A 23239-nucleotide genomic window follows, 5' to 3' on the forward strand; every position below is an offset into this window, starting at 1 on the left:
TGTAAGCGTTTATATCAATCTCAAATGCTGAAATATCAAGAATAGAACTGGGATCACATGATTGTAGTGTTGAAACGCACACATACCATTATCAACAAGTGTTGATCCATTGTGGTAAGATTTCGATTTAAGCGACATCAGGTGAGAGAAAGTGAAAACAAAACAAGTGAAAACACAATTGACGAGGTATCTTCTGATCGTGCAGGTTTACTTTAGGTGTACCACTCGAAATAACTTTTGAAAAATTATAATTTATCGCTGTTTCCTAAATGATTTGCTTTGACCGACATGAAAATTATTCACATAGTATAGATAAAATTCCTCAAGGGGACCATCAACAGCAATTGTTGATAAACTACAATTCTTTTACGATTTGCGTACAAATACGGGGTCCGGATATATAGTATAAAAACTATAGTGCAAAAAATGCAAACCAAGTTGAGCTAGGTGGCCTCTGGAAAGTACAAATGCTATCTAACCGAGTCAGAGCAGGCGCGTCAGTGAATGTAGTGAAAACGAGTGGGTTTCGGCAATGATACGAGTTTGAATAGCAATTGTCATGGTATCGTGGTAGTAGCGCTCCACTTGTAAACAAACTATAGCTTCTGTAAACTATACAGAAACAAACCGGTGGTGGAAAATAGTATCACCGGTCATCTTTCATATGAACTCACTTAGGTAAATGTTTCGCGGAAGGGGTCCAAAGTAGGCAAAACATACAAAATTTACGGGAGAAATGGAAGATGCAAGTACTTAGACCTAACACAACATAACCAAATTAACTAACTTAATATTAATAGAAGTAAGCGAAATTCTATCACTTTTTAAAAATTAGCTGAAGCCATATACTAATATAATCTAACGTAACATAACCGTAACTAACCTGAACCAGTATAAACTAAACTAATGTAAATAGAGAAACTACCGAAACTGTAACATTTCTTAGAAAAATTAGCTGGACCCTTTCTGCTAAACAGTGTCTCTCACCTATTTTATCCGTCGTTAAAACATTTATAATGATTTTACATTAGTAACCCTACAGTTGTAAACATAAAATACAGCTGTATTACTTTGTATTTAATTCTGTTGTTTGTAGAAGTTTGATCCTTATAAATATGTCTTTTCATGCAAAGTATTAAATTTTATTTGTAAATCTTTCTAAAATGTGGTGCGCCAAAAGTATGCCAGCAACCTTCTGACATTTATGTTATATATATATATACTAGCAGCGTTCACCCCGCTTCGCTGCGGTCACCCCGGAACGCAATAAACTTTGTTACTTAGATAATTTTTACTTTTTCGCTTTCAAGTGATTTATAGCGCCTGTCAGTTATGTTAACCCGCCGAGTCACAGGGTCATGCGGGTTGCATATAAATACGTTTATTTTTATACCTATGATTGAACTAATAACAAAGGATTTGTACGTATGGACACCTGAATGGTCAATTATCTCAAGACACTGGTAATTGAAAATTAAAGTGATATGATAAAAACCATCTAGGGTCCACATCCTAACAACCCCCCAAAAATGAAAGAAATCGGTTCACCCGTATTAGCGTGATGAGCGGACAAAGGATTTTTTTTACGTATTCACACCTGATTGGTCAATTATCTCAAGACACTGGTAATTGAAAATTAAAGTGATATGATAAAAACCATCTAGGGTCCAAATCCTAACAACCCCCCAAAAATGAAAGAAATCGGTTCAGCCGTATTAGCGTGATGAGCGGACAAAGGATTTTGTGCGTTCTCTTTTATATATATAGATATATATATATATATATATATATATATATATATATATATATATATAGAGAGAGAGAGAGAGAGAGAGAGAGAGAGAGAGAGGTATCCAATTTTATCAATATAGTGCCTGGTATTAATATCAGTGGGATGTGCAGTATGGTTAGCATAGTAATTCTTCAACTTTCTACTTTTATTAAATAGATCTATTTCACAATGTTGATAAACGTCATTCGGTCAGACAGGAAAACTCTTCACGTGTATGGCACAAAAAGGATAGGATTTCCTACAAGATATGTCATAACACTTTTCCGAAGATAAATCCTAGGATTGATCTCGTAGTGTATAGCGCGCCATAGTGTTAGTCAAGAAAAATTAGTGTGAAATAATGTTTGTACATAGACGTTGTACTGTAACATCTGAATCAAGATTTCACACTAGAAAATACTAAAGCCGTTATTTATGAACTGCTGTTCTCTTCAACTTGTTACTGGACAGAACTTGTTACTGTAAATCACGCTAAGAACTGACTAAAAGTGATGTAATTGAGTGTTTTTTTTTTTTTTTTTCTTTTCGAGACACTGTGAAGGATCTTAATTTTCTGAACATGACAACACAAGTAAACTCAAAGAATGTGAATTAACAGGTCACTAGCAAAACACAATGAAGATTTCCGTGAGAACTGAAAAAAATTGATGTTCCTTAACGCATAGACAAGAGAACCACAGGAGTATAAAGGTGAGCTCAATATTCCACACCCACTGTTGACTGATATTCGAGAATTGCCAAAATCAGAATCCATCGAAGAACATATGCCGATAGCTCAGTTCTATCTTCGTATGATTTGTGGTTTTGTAAGCAGAGACTTGTTTCTGGGGACTTGTCTGAAGTTTCACTACGCAAATACTGTTGGGCGGATCATACTGATATGTCGAACTCGGTTGAAACGTCACTCGTAGTCTTAGAAGATTGGAATGTTGCACTATTGACGTCCGCACTTTTCAACGTGTTCTTGCTTCCGGTCGACCAATGTCTATGCATGTCTTTCTGTCCCATTTGAAGTGCACTATAATTCCGTTAACAGTTGCTAATAGTACACATAACAGAGCACTGATGGTGCACTGACTTCTACCACTCTATAAATTTCCGATTATGCGACTTGGGGTAAATCCCTTCAGTTTCTCATAGCCACATCTGAATATCAAGATGCTACTTGTTTTAGTCAATGCTCACACTATCTCCTGCGTCATACTTGTCGGTTCGGTTGCTACCAGTTCCAAATTATGCCAAAGAGGGACGTTGTATGGCGGGACGCCAAATTATCCAAAACACTTACAGAACGGTGATAGAAATTCTTAGTGACTTTTGTAAGTTTCGACCCACGATATGTAACTATGACTATCGAGATATACAGATATGGGTCTATCGCTATAGTTTTTCGTTTTGGCACCAGTGAAATCATGTTCATTTTTAACCAATTCAATAGTTCATAACTTTTGTTCAACTAAACGCCAACAAAGTGACGCTACGACTTGTCTGTTTCGTGTGTTATTAGTTTAAATTTTTATTATAATTTTTCGTTCATGTATTTCTAATGTTCTCAAATTGTTCCATGTACAAATTTGAGTACGAGGAACCGGTGATCACTGCATGTTCCATAAGTTTGTCTCAGTTTATACTTACGAAAAGGAGGCAACCCTACTTATCGGACGTTAGCATTCGTTCAAAATTTCCATGAAATCATGTTGTTCTGCATGTGCCTGTTTACTTATGTCAGATCTGTGTATACATTTCTGCTTTTGCTAAACGCTTCATCAAATAGGAAGGGCAAGAATTAGGAAGAAAAACTGGAAATAAACAACAAACTAAATATCTTTTCTCTTTACTTCTTTACCTTCATTTTTCAGGAAGCGTTTAGTGAAAAGTATGTTCCTTAATTATTTTATTGACTCGATTACGTTTTTACAATTTTCTTACACACAGATACACTTAAATAAAAATATAATCTGATCGAAGTAAACAATATTAATAATTTATTTAATTTGTATTACAGTTCATTTTTATTTAAGTTTGACGTAGAGTCAAACTAGAATGACCCGTATTCACATACGTATACTGCAAATAGATGCGTAAAGTGTACAATAACAATAAAATAAATTACCTTTAGGATCAGTAGGAACTATCATATTATTCGACGAAGTAGAAGCTAAAGATATCAGATCAGCTGGAGGAAGTTGATCCAGAAGACTTTTCGCCAACACCTTTTCCGGTTCATTTAACATTATGTTATTAAGTCATCTAAAAATGCAAAAGAGAAAGAACACTAAGAGAAGCTCCATTCTATTTTACTCTACTTCGTAACAAAATGGAAAATAAACAAAATAGAAGTTTTAGACCTACTTTTATAAATAACTAGCAACTAACTTTCTATTTCTTTTCCTGAATAGTTTTCTCTGTATTATAGTAGCACATTATCAAATATTGATTTTTCAGAAGAAAAAATAACACATCTGTATCTTAGTTAACTACGATATTACGATTTTTTTTGCTTTTCTATGATGATGACTTAAAGATAAAGAAGAGATAGCAGTAAAATTAACCTTGGATATTTTGCTGGTTCTTTTTAAATTTACGCTTTTATTTCGAATTTATTATTATTCTAAAAACATTTGTTAAGATGTTCGAAAGGTGAGAAAAGCATTTTCATTACATCTTATCTTCGTTACCTTTTAAATATGATATCCTTTGGTCTTGACAATGATTTCAATATACAACAAGAAACTGTCAAGGAGCATCAGTAACACTGAAGCCAGTACTTCACTGTCTTTCTACATGTTGGTTGGTTGATTTGGAGTTCAATTTTGAAACACAAGTTTTACATGTTCAATATACTAAATTAATATTACTACTAAAATAGACAGATATGCGAGGTTCTCAATAATACATATGCAAATACAGGCAATGTGGTGAATAGTGTTGCCACTTTAAGGGTATATCTGCATTAATTCAGACATCCTAGGATATCTACTATTTTAGACGTATGGGAAATAAGGTACTTATTTGCAAGTTTATTACTAGTGGGTTATTCTAGATCTTTCCGGAAGAATGGGAAACATTACAGAATATTTTACAATGCTTTGGAACAGTTTCGAATTTTGCAGAATATTGTAGAACTGTATTCTACAGTTTTTTCCTTTTCAGGACATTCTCGAATTGTCTGGAATAATTCATGGCCTATACTATAAAAGCAGTCCTCTTGGTGCACTGGGTTCAGTTGTCTACAGACTGGGGAAGAACGTGCCACTATCGTGCCTGCAACATTAGTTTCCTAGTACAGTTTCTGTGAGTTACATAATCAGTTTTACTTGGGGCTGTAAGTAATGCGTAGTTAATTCGATAACTGAGTTAAATCAATTCGAATCAAAGAAGCTGGACTGTGTTAAATGTTCAATCGCTTTAGTGTTCTGTATCTGAAGTAAAACTATGGTCACTAGTCACTAATTTAAACCATGTTCTGTTGGAATGAAAAAAAAAGTCACAAAAAGTGAGTTACACAAAGAGCAAGGGAATAAAAAGTGTAGAAACATTACTGTCAGAAAAACAAAACTTTTTTTTTTTTCTGGTGCCAGGGACAGGTATATACAAAGATCTGCAGACAATCTGCTGGCATCACGACCCATTGTATTTGAGGAAGTATGAACTGTTTCAGCGTACAATCTCTTTACAGTATAGGAAAAAAGTACCAGATAACGTAGGTGTTCAATTAATCTGTGAAAAGAAAATGTGCGCTTCGTGTGGAAGAAGTTAGATACAAACATTCTACAAGATATTGAAGTTTTATCTCAGAAATCAGAAGAAAGTGATGTCACTCAGGAGTTGAATGCTGAAGCAGTGAACAAAGAAACTCGAACTATACTTGACAGAATTTTACCACTGAAGCTGAATTCCGTACCAAATTGTGCAATACTTAAATATAGGAAACTTAAAGTGCAGGGACTTGCAGAAGCTGTAGCAGACAAGATATCCAAAGTTTTAGAAGCTGAACTTGACAAATGTCAGCGTAACCTGGAACAGAAGATTGCAGATTTTGATCATTTGGTTTCTTTGATGAGGCAAAAATTGCCCACAGTGAATAAACAACGAAAACTCCAAATTCTCACACTGACCCCTCAATCGTAGTCCAGAAAGAAGACTCCAAACAATTCGACGTTTCAGAGTACATGGTCTGGGAGGTAAGAAAACTTACATTGAACGCGGAATCCATCCCACACCAGGAAGAAAACTACCTGGAAAGAGAGTGCAAGTGATTCAAGATTTTTATCAGGATGATGAGTTTTCCAGGCAAATGCTAGGAATCAAAGATAGTGTCAGCATATCCAGGAATGTGTACAAACAGAAAAGGCTTCTGCTATACAACTTACGTGAGCTTTACTGTTCCTTTAGGGCAGCGTTTCCCAACCTTTTTCAACTTGCGGCACACTACGGGTGTAATTTGAATTCTCGCGGCACACTCATAGATATTATTAATATTAATATTATTATTATTATTATTATTATTATTATTATTATTATTATTATTATTATTATTATTATTATTATTTGCAAATATAAAATACCATGATATTTTTTTTCTGTGATTACTGATCTTCTTCTCACAGAGATTAAAGCTCGATCACTGGTTTTCCCCTATGCTAATTCATTATGATTATTTTTTATCCTAATTTTAAAATAGAAAACAATTGCAATGAAATATAGGACTCAGATTTTTAAAAATACGCTTTCTTTTTCGAAAACTGTATCCAACCTTTCACTAAGAACGAATATCACTAAATAACGAACGAACAAACAAATGTCTTGTACTTTTATCTTTGCTGTTTTTACCAAAACCGGTGCATATTATTGCAATCACACAGCTTGCGATACTTCGAAGTCAAAACATACCTGTTGAACAAAGTTTTGTTGTCATTCACGTGCGAATGAGTGTTCTACGAACGTTCACTTGACGCGTACCATACAAGTGCTTCCATTTCTCGATGTTAGTATTACTCTCAATTGAAGCGTAACATAGCAGCTAACCGTGGAAATGTGTACGAGCAGAAATACTGTCTGCTACACAGTAATAGGTGTAGAATAGTATATTACAATTACAGAATTTTTTTTCCATGGTAGAAATTCATAGTAATGTGAAATACAAAAATATACATATTTTTGTATGTCTTGCAATTTGGTTGCTGTAGAATTAATACTTTTGTTTCGATTTCCTCGTGGCACACCAGCGGTCCATTCGCGGCACACCAGTGTGCCGCGGCACACCGGTTGGGAAACGCTGCTTTAGGGAAAAACATCCTCAATTGAAAGTAGAGCTTTCGAAGTTCTGTACTCTGCGTCCGAAATGGTGTGTTTTGGGAGGAAGTTTGGAAACCCATGCAGTATGTATCTGTACCATCCATCAAAATGTTGAATTGATTCTTCATGCTCTAGGTCAGCGTTTCCCAACCGGTGTGCCGCGGCACACTGGTGTGCCGCGAATGGACCGCTGGTGTGCCACGAGGAAATCGAAACAAAAGTATTAATTCTACAGCAACCAAATTGCAAGACATACAAAAATATGTATATTTTTGTATTTCACATTACTATGAATTTCTACCATGGAAAAAAAATTCTGTAATTGTAATATACTATTCTACACCTATTACTGTGTAGCAGACAGTATTTCTGCTCGTACACATTTCCACGGTTAGCTGCTATGTTACGCTTCAATTGAGAGTAATACTAACATCGAGAAATGGAAGCACTTGTATGGTACGCGTCAAGTGAACGTTCGTAGAACACTCATTCGCACGTGAATGACAACAAAACTTTGTTCAACAGGTATGTTTTGACTTCGAAGTATCGCAAGCTGTGTGATTGCAATAATATGCACCGGTTTTGGTAAAAACAGCAAAGATAAAAGTACAAGACATTTGTTTGTTCGTTCGTTATTTAGTGATATTCGTTCTTAGTGAAAGGTTGGATACAGTTTTCGAAAAAGAAAGCGTATTTTTAAAAATCTGAGTCCTATATTTCATTGCAATTGTTTTCTATTTTAAAATTAGGATAAAAAATAATCATAATGAATTAGCATAGGGGAAAACCAGTGATCGAGCTTTAATCTCTGTGAGAAGAAGATCAGTAATCACAGAAAAAAAATATCATGGTATTTTATATTTGCAAATAATAATAATAATAATAATAATAATAATAATAATAATAATAATAATAATAATAATAATAATAATAATATCTATGAGTGTGCCGCGAGAATTCAAATTACACCCGTAGTGTGCCGCAAGTTGAAAAAGGTTGGGAAACGCTGCTCTAGGTTATGGTAGCTACAGAGAACTTATTTCATTTCTTGCGTGTGACGATGGGAATCGTGTCTGTATGCTCCAAGGAATGCGAACACTGTCCATCTTCAAGGAACCTAAAGTACCATCTCCTTAGTAAATTGGATTGCGATGCAGATGATGTAATTGAATACCACCATTGGGTCAATACCCACGTACCGATTCGATGTTTTTTTTAATTACAAACCCTCACTGCAAGTGTCGATGATTTTGTAGAAACGGTAGTGTTAAAGCTTGAACTCCTTGTACAGTCCGCAGCAAAAAACTGCAACATGAGCATGTAAGTTTATTGTGAAACTACGCCTAACAGCCCAGGGAATCAACAAACCGTCTAAGTGGCACGAATCATGCCAGGACAAATCTCGGCGTCCTCCCCTGCACACTTATTTTGGAGCAAAAGAATTCGTTGTTTCACAATAAACTTACATGCTCATGTTGCAGGTATTTTGCTGCGGACTGTACCACACACATATATCACAAAACAACGGTCAGGCTATCTGAAACACCTGCAAGAGATAATGCGTAGTAGAGCAGTTATTGTTTTGTTGGATTTTTGTGAAAATTATTCTTTTGCTATTCAAAATGAAGCACAAGGAAATCATTGGACTCAAGGTCATTGTACAGTTCATCCAGTTGTGATGTATTACAAAGGTTCAGGTAATGATGCATTACAAACAGTCTGTCACTGCTTTTTATCAGATGACCTAGATCACGATGTTTCAATGCTGTACAAAATTCAGTTAGAAATACCCACTTACATTAAGAAGCAATTACTTGTGTTGCATATATTCCTTTCTTCAGCAATGGTTTGTGTGACTCAATACAAAAACTGCAAAAACTTCCGTCAATTTATGCCATCACAAGGAAGATTTCCGGCTTCTTGGTTATTCTTTGCCACAGTAAATCTTCTCATGCTCAAATCGGTGGCACAATCAAGCATACTTCATAAACTAGCCTTCAACGACCATTACATCCAATGTTTGCCTACTGCAGTGCACACATTGGTGGCACTACTTTCCATAAGATGGAAAAAGGAGACGTAGATTACATACGTTCACACTTAAAGCAACGATATATGCAAGCAAAAACTATTCTTGGCACAAGAGGTTTTCATGGTGTGTTTCCATTACCCTAACATGGAGTTGGATTGAAGAAAACAAGTCAGGATGAAAAGTATTCTTCAGTTTCCAATTTTGAAACTGAAATCTGATGTGAGTCTGATATTGTGCCTAAACTGTACACAGGCTACTATGCTGCATGTGTTTATGACGAAAAATAGTTTATCGGTGTAATACGCAACAATAACAGGTCAGTAGGTAATGCTCAGGTTAACTTCATGCACCCGCCTGGTTCAAGTACTTCATTCTACTGGCCTTCAATTCGAGAGGATGTGTGCTGGATTCCTTTCTTTCATATCCTTACAATTTTGGAGACGCCATCAACATCTGGCCGCACATACCGTTTTTTGACAGCAGATTTAAAAGTCTCGGATATACAGTGGAAACTTCATCGGAAAAGCACCTCTTACTACAATTGATTCTACAAGCTGTAGAATTTGAAACTGTTCCTGAAGGTATTGTTCATTATATGACAGGGTTGGCTGGTTTAAACCAGCTGTTTTTTTCAAAAAAACTGGTTTAAACCAAGAAACAAAAAAATGTTCGTAAAAGTGTAAGTGTTTGTAAAATCTTGATGAACACACATTTGTGGGTTATCACGTTTCACTCCCGTACATTATTCGTATTATATTCAAACCTAAATTCCCCATTCATTACTCAAAAAGATTATACTACAAAAGCAACTTTTTTTTATAAGTTTATAAATGTTTATTTTGTGATTTTTTGTAGTTGTTATTATTGTTATGTAATTGCAATCGAAGAAAAATTCTAAATATTGTTTCGTTTCAATGTTTACTATTGATAAAATACATCGAAAATGCCGTACTTTTTGTGTGTGTGGGAGGGAGTCATATAGACCCTACGAGAGGCATTTAGTGAAATAAGTATCTTTGGTATCTATTTATGTATAAATGAGTCTGAGCCAAAGTGGACTCAAATAATTCGTATTTTTATTCACTTTTCTTATTGATATGCAGATTAAGTCTGTGTATTTCTTTAATTTGGACCAATAAAAGTCGTTGTTAACTAACTTGAACTAAATTAGTTCTTCTGTACTCCGTAGTACTTTGAAATTGTTCATATGTAATTCTGTGTAATGGTTTCACTTGTGCAACTTTATCTTTTTGTCCTTCTGAAATGACTCTTGACAGTTATATTAAGAAGCATGTAAAGATCAGTACAACGTATTTTTTTTTTTTTTATCAGGATTCCTTCGTGAGTGAGTCGGCAGACGTATCGCATTTGTGGCCAATTAGTCCTGGTTCCGAGTTCAAATGGAGGACAATTTCTCTCGGATGTAACTCGAGAAGCGTTTTTTATTCCGCTTTAAGCTTATGCGACCCCTTCCAGCATAACCCGGTTGTTGCATAATAACATCAAGGCGAAACAAACTTATTTCTGTCCATATATGATATGAATATATAGAGCAAATTATTTAAACCATAAAAACCTGGTTTAAACAAAAAAAAAAAAAAAAATGTTTTTTTTTTTGGTTTTTTTTTAAATAAAAACCATGGTTTTTGCCAACCCTGTTATATGAACTTATTAATTCAGTAAACAACCCCTCCTTATATATATATATATATATATTACTTCCTGACAACAAGATAAGACAAAAGTACATACCACCCTGGGCGCACAAATTCTTCCTTTTGGAGTTATAGGCTCCCTAAAACATGAAAAAATGAACTTTAAAGGCCCATAGCTCCAATACTGTGGGACCTACCGTAGTTGAATACTAAACTAAAGAAAAAATAAATAAATAAATAAAAAAGAAATGCGCAGATATATCATGTTTTATATTCTTCTGTATGTAGGATGCACAACAAGCAATTTCGAGCTAACGGTTTATTACAAGTGGAATAGTTTTTGAATGTTGTAAAAGAAACTATAATTTTAACATCAGTTTATATGAATGAAAACACTGTTACTGAACGAAACAAGAACGCAGACTCCGGAGGAGCACTCCGTAGAAGTTTTTAGGGTTCTCAGAATCCCACAAAACAGACAAAAATAGGAAAAGAGCTAAGGCAAAAGAAAGAAAACTAAATTCTAATCCAACATAATTCCTAAATGGGACATTCAGTGCACAATGGATTCAAATCCACTTTTTGGTTACTTTGGTGATATTTAATATTTAAGATGTTTATATGAAGCTCCCCCGATGGCAGAACTTTCTTTGTCTTTCTGCGATGAGCTTTTGTAAATCAAAAAATTTCTGCAGGAATTCTTCAAAAACTTCCTGCAGCAGTTCTGCAAACATTTTCTGCAGAACACTTGTGATTGTTAAGAATACGCTTTACGCGACGTAAAAAACAGTTGAAACTACATTTATGCGAGTCATCCGTGGATTTAAAACATCTGCACATAGCAGGCATGTTTTTACACTTTTCTGTTGGCTTTTTTTTTTTTTCCTCTGGCAATTTTTCTGCACAGGAGAGGCAAATTTTCTGCGATCACATCGCAGATCGCGGCATGTTCTGCTATGGGGGAAGCTCCTTTCAGTACTTGAAAGGTACATATCCATATATTGTAAATAGTTCTTATACTGTAGAAAACAGTGCTCCTTTTTCCATGTATACAAACTTTGTCATTTTTTCTCACACCTTATGTAATTGAACTTGTGCTCTAAACACCTCAAATGATAGTAGGAATCGACATTTTCTTAGGGTGAAAAAACAGATACTGGTGATAAAATTTGAGCTGAGACTTAAGAAGTGATGGAAAAATCCGAAATTGTGATGCTGATGATGAAAAGACAGCAAAAATCATCTTCACTATATTTTTTCTCAACGAAGTGGCTATACCTTTAAATGGCAGATTGAACTTAATATTTTATGCTTCATAGATCACAAAAGACAGACATTGAAAATAGCGTGGCGAGAACTAAGGTCGGGGTTAGAATATTCCTAGTTACACCGCAATACTCTCATCTAAGAATACATATTTTCGACTCTGAAAAAAAAAGAAGAAGAAACACGAAAAGAATCTATTCATTCAAAATACCTAAAATTACATTTTTATGAGAGCCAATTTCTAAAATTATTCGGGAAAGGGCCATCCTATAAGCCTGAGTAGTTTCTGCACCCCTAGATTCCCGGTCTTGAACAGTTAATTAAAGGACCCCTACTGATTTACAAAAACCGGCGCTTCTGCATCGAAATATTTCGGAGGATTGGCATTTTTTGGTCTTGTTCCACAGAAAGTACTATCCTCGTAATACTACTGTAGAAATGATAAAAAAATCTTCAATTGGGCTTTTCCTTCAATTTCTAGTTATACTTAACATGACAATTATTTCACTACTATAAGTATTTACACATGCATTTCATTGTTATGACGTTACACAAGTTAGTAACACGAGACTTGCTTCTGTATCAATCCACTGCCTCATTTGTGTAAAACACACACATACACATAAATTACTCTAGTTGTGACTATTCTTGTAACATGATATAACGCTACCGATGCTAAAAGATGGCGTTAGTATTAACGTTCCAGATTAAAGGAAAATACGGGGAATGACAACCTACTCTGCAATCGGGAATGGATTAGCCAATGTAGAATGCTGAAACAGACGATCAGCCAACCAGCATGTTCGATATAATTGTAAGATACCCTGAATATGGTTGTTACGGAACATGTCCATTTACTCTGATCTTGTCAGCTGTAACTCCATCTGGAGACAATAGATGTAACTACTTGATGAAAACTCGGAAAGCAACTGCTTATGTTTCAAAGTTAATCTACAATGTTGCAGGGGGGCGGAGGGGGCTCAGTGGTAGAGCGTTCAGCTTGGGGTCCGTGGTTCGATCCCAGCTTGCGTCGTGTGGACTTTGTGGTGGACAAACATCGTGCTCGTGGGTTTTCTCGGGGTTCTCCCATTTCCTCCCACTTTCATTCAGTTCTCATAATTACAGTCTCCTTTAGCCTAACTGGCATAACCGTGGACGTAAAACTCAAAGATTTAATTTTTTACAATGTTGCAACACTGTAAATTTTCAATTCTCTGTAGCAGCTAAAACAGGCCACGGAGCGCATTTCATCATATAGCATTTTCGTTTTATTTTGAGCTGTAGAGTAGTGCTCTGTGGTCCGTGGGCGCCATTTTTAGAATACCTGATATATATATATATATATATATATATATATATACAGTCTGTTACAAAATAACTGCACCACCTGCTAAAATTTCAAGGTTTTAATTTTCCTTAGAAAATTGTTAATTAATTTTATCTCTAAAGGGGCTTAACGTATCATACACTTGTTAGCCATTGCATTTTGATGTGTTTTTGTTTATTACTACTCATGGATTTTGTGTGATCTTTGCTCAACAGGTGGCAGTGCATTCACTATGCAAATGGCTGCCTCATGTATGCGCAAGTGAATGGTAATCCGCTGATCGTTGTTAATGAAAATTTCTTCCATACGTGACCTTTTGGGCTTGTGGATTGTTGTTTATAATTTGTATATGATATTTAGTGCTTTGTGTTTGTTCCTCAATAGTTAGTGTGATTACATACTAAAAATGGGTAAAATACTGAATGACACATCCCCTCGTAAACAAGGGAAGATTTTGGCGTTGAACTATCGTGGCATTTCGCAACGTCAAATTGCAAAACAACTTGAACTGCATCATACAACGGTTGGTAGAGTTATTAAAAAGCAAACAATGTATAACAAGTCCTCTTTGAGAGACAAATGTGGTCGAAGGCGAAAAACAAGCCCTCGTGTAGACAGAAAAATAAAGAGCCTAGCTCTGACAAACAGAGCATCATCTTCACGACAAATTGCTCAAACTGTGTCCGATGATACAGGTGTTAGCGTAAGCTACGTGACAGTTGTCAGACGGCTAAAAGAACAAGGGGTTAGGAAGAAAACACCTAGAAAGAAGCCGATACTTAACAGAAATCACGTAAGAGCCAGGAAACACTTTCTTACCATGTACGAAGCGTGGGGTGTTGAAGAATGGGAACATGTGATTTTCTCCGATGAGAAAAAGTTTAGGGTGCTTGGGAATGACAGTGGCGTCCGCCTATGGATGAGAAGTGGGGAAGAACTTAATAGCGACTGTATATCACCGACAAAAAAGTTTGGTGAGAGTGTAATGGTGTGGGGCTGTTTCACGTCGAAAGGTGTCGGAAGATTAGAAATTTGCAACAGGTCAGTTAACGCACAGTATTACATGGACATTTTAAGCCGTAAACTTCTATCAACAGCAAGGGATCATTTCTCAGGCAAAAACTTAGATTACTTCATATTTCAAGATGATAATGCGCCGTGTCACAGAGCTGCTGTGGTTAAGAAGTGGTTTGCAGACATGCATATCCAAAGGTTGTGGTGGCCACCTAACTCTCCAGACATGAATCCTATTGAAAATTTATGGCATATCATGTCCCGCAAGCTTTCAGGGAAGTGCTTTCAAACAAGGAAGGAGCTTATTGAAGCTCTGGTGCAAGTGTGGTTCCATGAGTTAGACGAATCCTTGTGCCAATCTCTCGTATACAGCATGCCAAGTAGGTTGGCATCATTGAAAGCTGCATATGGGAAACATACAAAGTACTGAATGAGGTATATACACAGTTATGGCTTTTATACACTTAACAAAACTGTTCAAAAAAGCTCGCATTCAATTCTTGTTCATTAATGAGATGTTAACATGCGTTCATACAAAGTACATGAAAACAATTATATTCACATTTTTTGTAATAATGACAATTTGTAGCATAGTATTATGTAATATATTGTATTTGAATTTTTTGTCTCTATATAGGCAGTAGATAAAACACCAAACGATGTATGAGAAATAATTTGAAACCATTCCTATTAATATCTTTCATAATATATATAAACATTCACAAAATGTATAGATTTTTCGTAGGTGGTGCAGTTATTTTGTAACAGACTGTATATATATATATAATATATGGCTATAGTAGTGATCCACTGTATATTAATAAGAAATTTATTTGTTTGTAATAATTTGCCTCCCTGATCGGTAAGATGCAGAAATACAGTCCAAGTACAAAATTTTCCCTACGCCTAGAATAGTAGGTGTCGTAGGATGTCTGAATAAATGCAGATATATCCTTAAAGTGACAACACTGTATATCACATTGCCTATATGTGCATATGTATTACTGAGCACCTCACATATCTATTTATTTTACCAGCACTAATAATTTACGTTGAACATGTAAAACTTGTTTTACAAAATGAGGAAGTGGATTAATTTAGATACTACTTGCATTGATTTATTTATTTATAAGTAAGTGTGGTTACGCTGCATTTGTGTACTTGGTCCCCTCTTGTCCTGGTTTGGGCGCAATCTTTTGGATACTTCACTCACTCCCCCCACACAACACACCTCAAGCATATATATTGTAATTTATAATTTCACAATTCACAAATTTCTAACACTTATTGATAATACCAACATGAACCCACAATCCCACTGGTTTTCTTTCATAATTCTTTAGAGCAGAGCTTTTCGTTTAGCTGAAAACAAAAACCAACTACCACCAAAACACCTGTACCGTTAGCGACAATTCTTGTTTAGTGATGCAGTGTTCCACTCACACTTTTTTTAACGATAAAAAGAGTTGGCCATTTTGATGTTTTTCTTTTTTAAGATCTATAAAACATTTTCAAAATTCGAAACTGTTCCAAAGCACTGTAAAATAATCTGGAAAAATGTTTCATCTAGAATATTCAACTAGGGGACAAATTAGTAATAAACTTCCAAACAAGTACCAAATTTCCCAAAGGTATAAAATAGTAGGTGTCGTAGGATGTTTGAATCAATGCAGATATATCCTTAAAGTGGCAACACTGTACACCACAGTGCCTATATGTGCATATGTATTATTGAGAACCTCACATATCTGTCTATTTTAGTAGTAATATTAATTTATATTGAACATGTAAAACTTGTGTTTAAAAATTGAACTCCAAATCAACCAACCAACATGTAGAAAGACAGTGAAGTACTGGCTTCAGTGTTACTGATGCTCCTTGACAGTTTCTTGTTGTATATTGAAATCATTGTCAAGACCAAAGGATATCATATTTAAAAGGTAACGAAGATAAGATGTAATAAAATTGTTTTTCTCACTTTTCGAACATCTTAACAAATGTTTTCAGAATAATAATAAATTCGACATAACAACGTAAATTTCAAAAGAACCTGAGCACCTCACATATCTATTTTAGCACTAATATTAATTTACGTTGAACATGTAAAACTTGTTTTACAAAATAATCATGTGGATTAGTTCAGATACTACTTGCATTGAGGGGCCGCGATGGCTCAGTGGGAGAACGTTCACCTCTACTGCGTAGGGTCCCTGGTTCGATCCCAGCTCGCGCCAAGGGGACTTTGTGGTAGGCGAACGCCGTGTGCATGGGTTTTCTCCGGGTTCTCTCGTTTCCTCCCACTATCTTCATTCCAACATTTACATTACTTTCTCATTATCACCGTCTCCTTTCACCGGCATTTCATTTCTGAGGATTGGCATTTTTTTACTACTTGCATCGATTTATAATTTGTATGTTTATTCATTTATTATTTATTTACAAGAAGTAAGTGTCAGGTTATGTCGCATTTTGAACTTCGACCCCGTATGTTCTGATTTGAGCGTAATCTTTGGTATACTTCACAAAAAAAAAACCTCCGACACACACACATCCCACCTCAAGCATATAAATTGTAATTTAACAATTCACGAACTTCTACCATTTATGAGTAATACCAGTATGTACCCAAAATCCCACTATCTTTCCCTCATATTCCTACAGTAAAGCTTTGCGTTAAGACAAAAATTACCACCAAAACACCTGCACCTTTTGTTATAATTCTTGTTTAGTGATGCAGTGTTTTCGCTACATAAAAATGTTATAACATTCGTATTTTTTCTAACAAAGATTTTTTCTGCCTATTGATGATCCCCCCCCCCCCTGAAATCTTCAAACCATGGTTCTTGCACCATTTAAAAATTGGAAGGTACAAATTAGGGGTTAAGTGCCGTATCGCCGGACCAATTTTAGGAAATTTACGGAGTAAATTGGAGAATTTATTTAAGTTTGTGAGAAGGAATGAGTGAAAGTGAAGTAAGTGAAATAGTAAAAGCGAAGAAACTTGTTGTTTTTGATGATGTAAGCGGCACTGTATGTGGAGACGGAAGGACTATTTCGCAGAGAGGTACAATTCTTATGATATAGTAGAGTGTCGTTGGGAAAGAAGGAAGTGCATTTCGAGGGCTGTTTAGCGGAGCATTTAGTTAAGGAAAGATAAGTTACAGTTTTGAAGGTAAGTTACTTCTAACAGAACAGGAATGTATTTCTGCACAGTGTACAAAAAGTGTATTGTATGTTAACAAGTGAAACGTTGCAAGTATGAAACCATGAGAAGTGCTATTCAAATTTTTATGGTCGCCAAAACCCACATGCTGTCACTAGCCTCGCTTACGCGTATACCCAACGTCACTAACGCGCCTGCTCCCTTCAGAGCAACTGCCCCCAGCTGCACTCCTGCCCTGACTCGGTTAGATAGCATTCATCCATCGCAGAGGTTAGTTGTGTCTTTGCACTACTTTTTATGCCGCTAACGTAAAATAACGTTATCTAAAGTAACTTAATGTAATCCAACAAAATATAACCGTATGCAGTACATTTTGGTGCTTTCTTTCAGTTTTCAAAGTGGTCTGGCGATACGGCACTAACGTCCTAATTAGTGTAGATATAACACAGATGAGTATGTATCTAGTGGAGAGCAAAGAAAGCATGAAAATATGTATGATTAACAGTTAAGAGTGAACAATGAAAATTAAAAATAAATAAAGGGTTCACTCGAGCAGATGGCTTTACCAAAAACAAAATTTATAGGTAAAATACGATGTCAAACAATTATCGTAAAAGAAGTAGAGTGTTAATATAAGTAATTGCTGTCATTAGATATCATATTGAAATACATTTTGAATGGGAGTGAACGTATTCTAAGTGTAACTATTTACTGAAGCGGAAGAATACAAGAATGCAAAAAAATGGAAATAGACGGCGGGAATGTTCTGTTCGTGTTAGCAACGGACATTTGCGATGGATATAATGCAAACATACGATTTTATTAGAAAGAATTGTGTGATAAAGAGCGCCATATTATAAAGTTTTTGCAGCGTCATGGTATGTTGAAACGTAAAATCAACTATGCGAAGTGTGGAAAAGAAGTGAAAATTCAAAACAGACGAATTTCTCCTCGCAGAGGGTTATTTGTACCCAGGAAATCAATGAAGCCATTTTGAAAGTAAGAGTTATTTCGATTATTTAAGTATTTTTGAAGGTGAAAATTATTGCGAATATCTTACGTATTTTTCCACTATCCTTCTTTGTGCGTATGCTCCCCGTCGCTGAAGCGCCTCTCCCTGCGGACACACCCCGCTCCTCTCGGACCCCCCTGCTGCGCTTCTGCCCTGCCTCGGTTTTATAGCATTCGTGCTTTTAGTCATCACCTAGCACAAGTTTGTTCGTGGTTTATACATTAGCTCCTCATTTAGTGCATGCTCTCCAAGAAGAAATCGGAAAATTCAATAAATGTGTGAAAATTTGGTAGAGCCGTCTGCTCGAATAATGCTTAAATAAATTTTAATACAACGTTAAAATCGAGTTCTCTTAAGTCTAATCCGGGGAAGCCATCTGGGGAATGTTAGTCCTTATTCTGCAACAACCAATCTCTACCCTTCCATTCCAGTTTGTGCCGTGGTGTTTTTAATCGGCACCTCAATTAATTTTGGGCTTGTATTTAGTATCTCCCCCAATCTTACACATATAAGCGTGCAATTTTACTATACGGATCAATAGTATAAGTAGTAGTAGTAGTAGTAGTAGTAGTAGCGACGGGTTAGAAGGGGTTTGGTTATGTTTTCAAAATAAAATAAGCAAATTAAAGAGTTTCGGGAGATGCTAAATTCCATCCTAATTTTGTAATACCTCTTTGTATGGAAAATACCAAGTTTCTCTTGCAACATATATTTACGGAGGTATCTATGACACTTCCTTAATCTATGTACCTACCAATTCCTAATCAGTGCCGTCACATATAATACCGGTACGTACTTAGCATTACACTTATTATCCTCAAGTGGCATCATTCGCATAGAATTTGTCTATATCGAAATTAGGTTTATCACAACTTCAATTTCTTCTATCTACATAGTTTCTTCCTATCAATAATTAACTTCTTAAAACATACAGAACATACGATTCATAGTTTAGACGAACATCGCATCAGTGTTGTCAGATTCAGAATAACAGACTAGAGATGGGCAGAATCGAGTCCAAGAATCGATTCCACTCGATTCCTTACTGTACTCGATTCTCTTGTGCTCGGTTTCTCTGGACTCGATTCTGGATTCGGTTTAATTATTCCCACTCAGTGGCCTGCGTTGATGATCCTACGTTCATGACTTCATGTACGCGCTTTCTGGATTCGATTCTGGATCGGTTCTGTATTCGGTTTTATTATGCTCAATCATTGGCTCACCTCCCTGGCAGTGCATTCAACAAGCTGCGTATACACAACACATTTCTGCTATTCATATACCAACTGATGGGAAACTAACCCTTACGCAGCGTAAAGAGCTTTGACTGAATTCACTAAAGTAGCGTACTCCTTGTTTCGCCTTGTTATCAGCGGAGGGAGGGAAAGGCCAGTAAAGCAAGCCATGGAAGGAGTAAGAATCGAGTCCAGCAGAAACAGCAAGATAAGAAGTATGGAAGCAACAAATGTGGCACAGCGAATTGCAACATGCTTCTGTGCATATGATGCGCTTTTTTTTTTTTTTTTTTTTTTAATATAGCGTAGGCCTAGAATGTTTGTTTATTCACATTGGAGAGCCATGATTTATTACCCAAGTTTGTCCGATTCAATTGAAGAGAATTTTAATCGAGGAAGGAAATATTTCATAACAGAATAAAGGAAGATTTTAGCAAAATATAAATATCTTTCTGATTGAGGTAAATGACAACGTTCGTCATATTTCTTTAACATCTCTGTGACCAATTACGCATTCACCCAGCCGAAACGCCCCGTACCTAACAAGATGTTATTAGCTTAGAAATATTTTTACATAGGATAACAATACGCCTCTCCCCAGCAGATAAGTGTAATGTCATTACAATAAGTGAAAATGCTATGCCTGTAACTCGCATAAATTTGTATCCTACTTTAAACAATGATTTCCATATCAGCTTGGATTGCGAAAAAGCGCATTAAAATTAAACCAATCGATCAATCAATGAATATCGGGAAGAATGAAGTAATTACCTATAGGCAGTGGCGTATTTACGATTTTGTTTCGGGGAGGGCTTTGCTAACTTTCGGGGGGGGGGCTTTGCCTGAAAATGTGAAAATTCTGCAAGATATTTCATATACTTTACTACAGTAAGTAAGATTTCGGGGGGGGCTTAAGCCCGGAAGCCCCCCCCTAAATACGCCACTGCCTATAGGCCTACACGAAAAATAGAATCGAATTAAATGACTATATCAGCTCAGTTTCCCTGTAACGTATTGCAATGTAGACAATTTAATTATAACTAATCATTCTTACATTTAACCAACACAGAATAAACTATGATTCATAAATGAACTCTACTCGTAATCGATTATTATTATTATTATTATTATTATTATTATTAAGTTTAACATTCTGCGAGCATGAACCGAGGCTAAGATACGGTAATAATGAGATGGATAATAATAAAATAATAATGGTTGAATGACAAAAGTGGGTGGAAACAAGAGAACCCCAATAAAAACCCCACACAGTGTTTATCCACCACAAAGCCCACTTCTTCTTTTAGCACAGAAGTGCAATTTTGATCGCAGCTGTAGTTATTTCTAGTTCCCTGCATCTTTCTTTATAATTATAGGCAACTGTATAGCAATCTGATAGCATTTGTGGCAGTTTCGGATCTAGAAGGTAAAAACGGGGGGTGGGGGCTACTAGGTCTCAGACTATGATAGGTATGCTATGAGTTTACTATAAACTTTCAATGTATATAAATAATAACTTAAATTATTTTTGTCACTTAGAAAACTGGGGGGCTAGGCTCCCCGACCCCAGACTAGATCCACCACTGATTTGTGGTAGGATTTGCAGTACCTACCACAAATGCTGCATGCGTAATTCAACTCTGGATTTACTACATATCTCATAATTCCTATGGTTCATTATAATTTTTGTGAGTGTATTGTAACTAGTGAATTGTAAGTAATGAGTCCAGAGGCTTTTCTAGAAATTAAAAACTTGTGGGGGGCCAGCCAGACTTCAGACTATGATATGTATATCATGAGTTTACTATACACTTTCAAAAGTACATAAAAAATAGCTTAAATTATTTTTGTCACTCAAAAACTGGGGGACCGAGGGCCCTGGCCTCGGGCTACAACCGCCACTGAATTTGTCGAAAAACAAGAAACGACACTGAGTCGTTGTACTGACTAGCGACGTATATAGGAATTTATTTTGAGGGGGTCCAAAGTCTTTCCGGGTGCATTCAAATTCAATATGAGAATAAATTATATTAAAATTTGTAAAATTACCCCTAAAATTATATTAAATTTACAGACAGATCGAGATTTCTGGGAGGGGAACTGAACCCCAAGAACCCACCCTGCGTACGTCCTTGGTACTGACCACATATCATTCTGTTGAACGGTATTATCTGGCGGGATAAAAACATTCATAGGATGAAGGCTATAATAATTATAGCAAATGTATGTGTTAAAATACGCGTATGGAACACCTGTAATTTAGAAATTGTAATTATCTTGTATATTGGTGCCATTGATGGTGTTAATGTTGTCCCTTTATTCAAGTCTGACTGAGCAGTAACGAACAAATAGGCTGATAAAGCATCTGCTTTCCTGTACTTCCACTCCGAGCACAGCTGGTCTCGATTCTGCTTGTGCTCACTTTTCACAAACCGAGTCCAGGACATCTGAATCCAGAATCGATTCTGTTTGTGCTCGGAATTGTTTTCTCATAAATGAGTTCTGAGCTCCGTACTCGATTCCCTACGCTTGCTCTGATTGGCTGGAATTGATTCCGAATTCCTTTGAACAGTATGCACCGTAGAGTGAACAGCCTGCACCAGAACTCCACCCACTCGCTTGGCGACATTTGGCTTATGGTAAAGAGTGAGAGTGAACTTCAGTTAGCCTCATGTGCTTGCGGGTTACAAAGCGTGGGATTCAGTGTACAGAAACAACGGGAATGCAAATAAATGTGAAAAGGAGGGTAAACAATGAAATATATAGGTATGCATAAAATAGAGGGTGAGCAATATAAAAAGATTCTTCTAATTCGTGTTGCTAATCGTGATGTACTTTATTAACTAAAATCCTACCAAATATATATATAGATATAGATAGATAGATAGATATAGATATATTACAATGCCAACTACTTAAAATTGTTATTACTTAACGTTAAATATAAATTGTTTGCCACTTAAGTACCGTTAGATCGCAAGAGCGCGCTGGGGGGGGGGGGGATAGAAATGAAGAAAACCGATTCCGATCCGAGTCCAGAATCGATTCTCTCCCTGCAGAATCGAGTACGTACTCGATTCGCAAAAGTACTCGATTCTGCCCATCTCTATAACAGACTTCCCGCTCAAAGCCCTGAAATTTCCCAATCGGTTGCAAAATTTCCCGCCAAGAAGGAATATCAATAACTAATTAATTAATTACTCATTAATGATTTATTAATTACTCTAATCATTAATTAATTAATCATTATATTAATAACTTGAAATTAAAATCAAATAACTATGAACAATCAGTCAGAAGTACATATTTTCCTACGGGAAGACAAATCTATTATAGGGCTATCCTTCTATTTTCTATCTGTAGTTTATTAGGTATAGGGAGAAATATACATATTGGCGCGATTAACAATCAGTTCCATTTGGTTCGGTTTATAAACCTGTCTTGT

General features: G+C 36.0%; 1 protein-coding gene across 2 annotated transcripts in view; it reads right to left on the reverse strand.

The window, feature by feature from the left end:
* The window catches only part of LOC145666579 (uncharacterized protein C3orf38 homolog), a 31854-nt gene extending 12309 nt beyond the window's left edge, over positions 1-19545 (reverse strand). The window contains exons 1-2 of one of the 2 annotated variants that reach the window (XM_081733944.1): positions 19356-19545; positions 3906-4042 (exon numbers count right to left, since the gene is read on the reverse strand). In XM_081733944.1, the coding sequence (XP_081590070.1) occupies positions 3906-4026 (121 nt within the window). In that variant the 5' untranslated portion in view covers positions 4027-4042; positions 19356-19545. Of the gene's footprint in view, positions 1-3905; positions 4043-19313 lie in introns of both variants that reach the window. The other variant, XM_081733943.1, reaches the window with a different exon arrangement.
* Between the last annotated feature and the right edge of the window lie 3694 nt (positions 19546-23239).

Source organism: Thermobia domestica, chromosome 12 (assembly GCF_964235325.1).
Source record: "Thermobia domestica chromosome 12, izTheDome1.hap1.1, whole genome shotgun sequence".
Lineage (NCBI taxonomy): Eukaryota > Metazoa > Arthropoda > Insecta > Zygentoma > Lepismatidae > Thermobia > Thermobia domestica.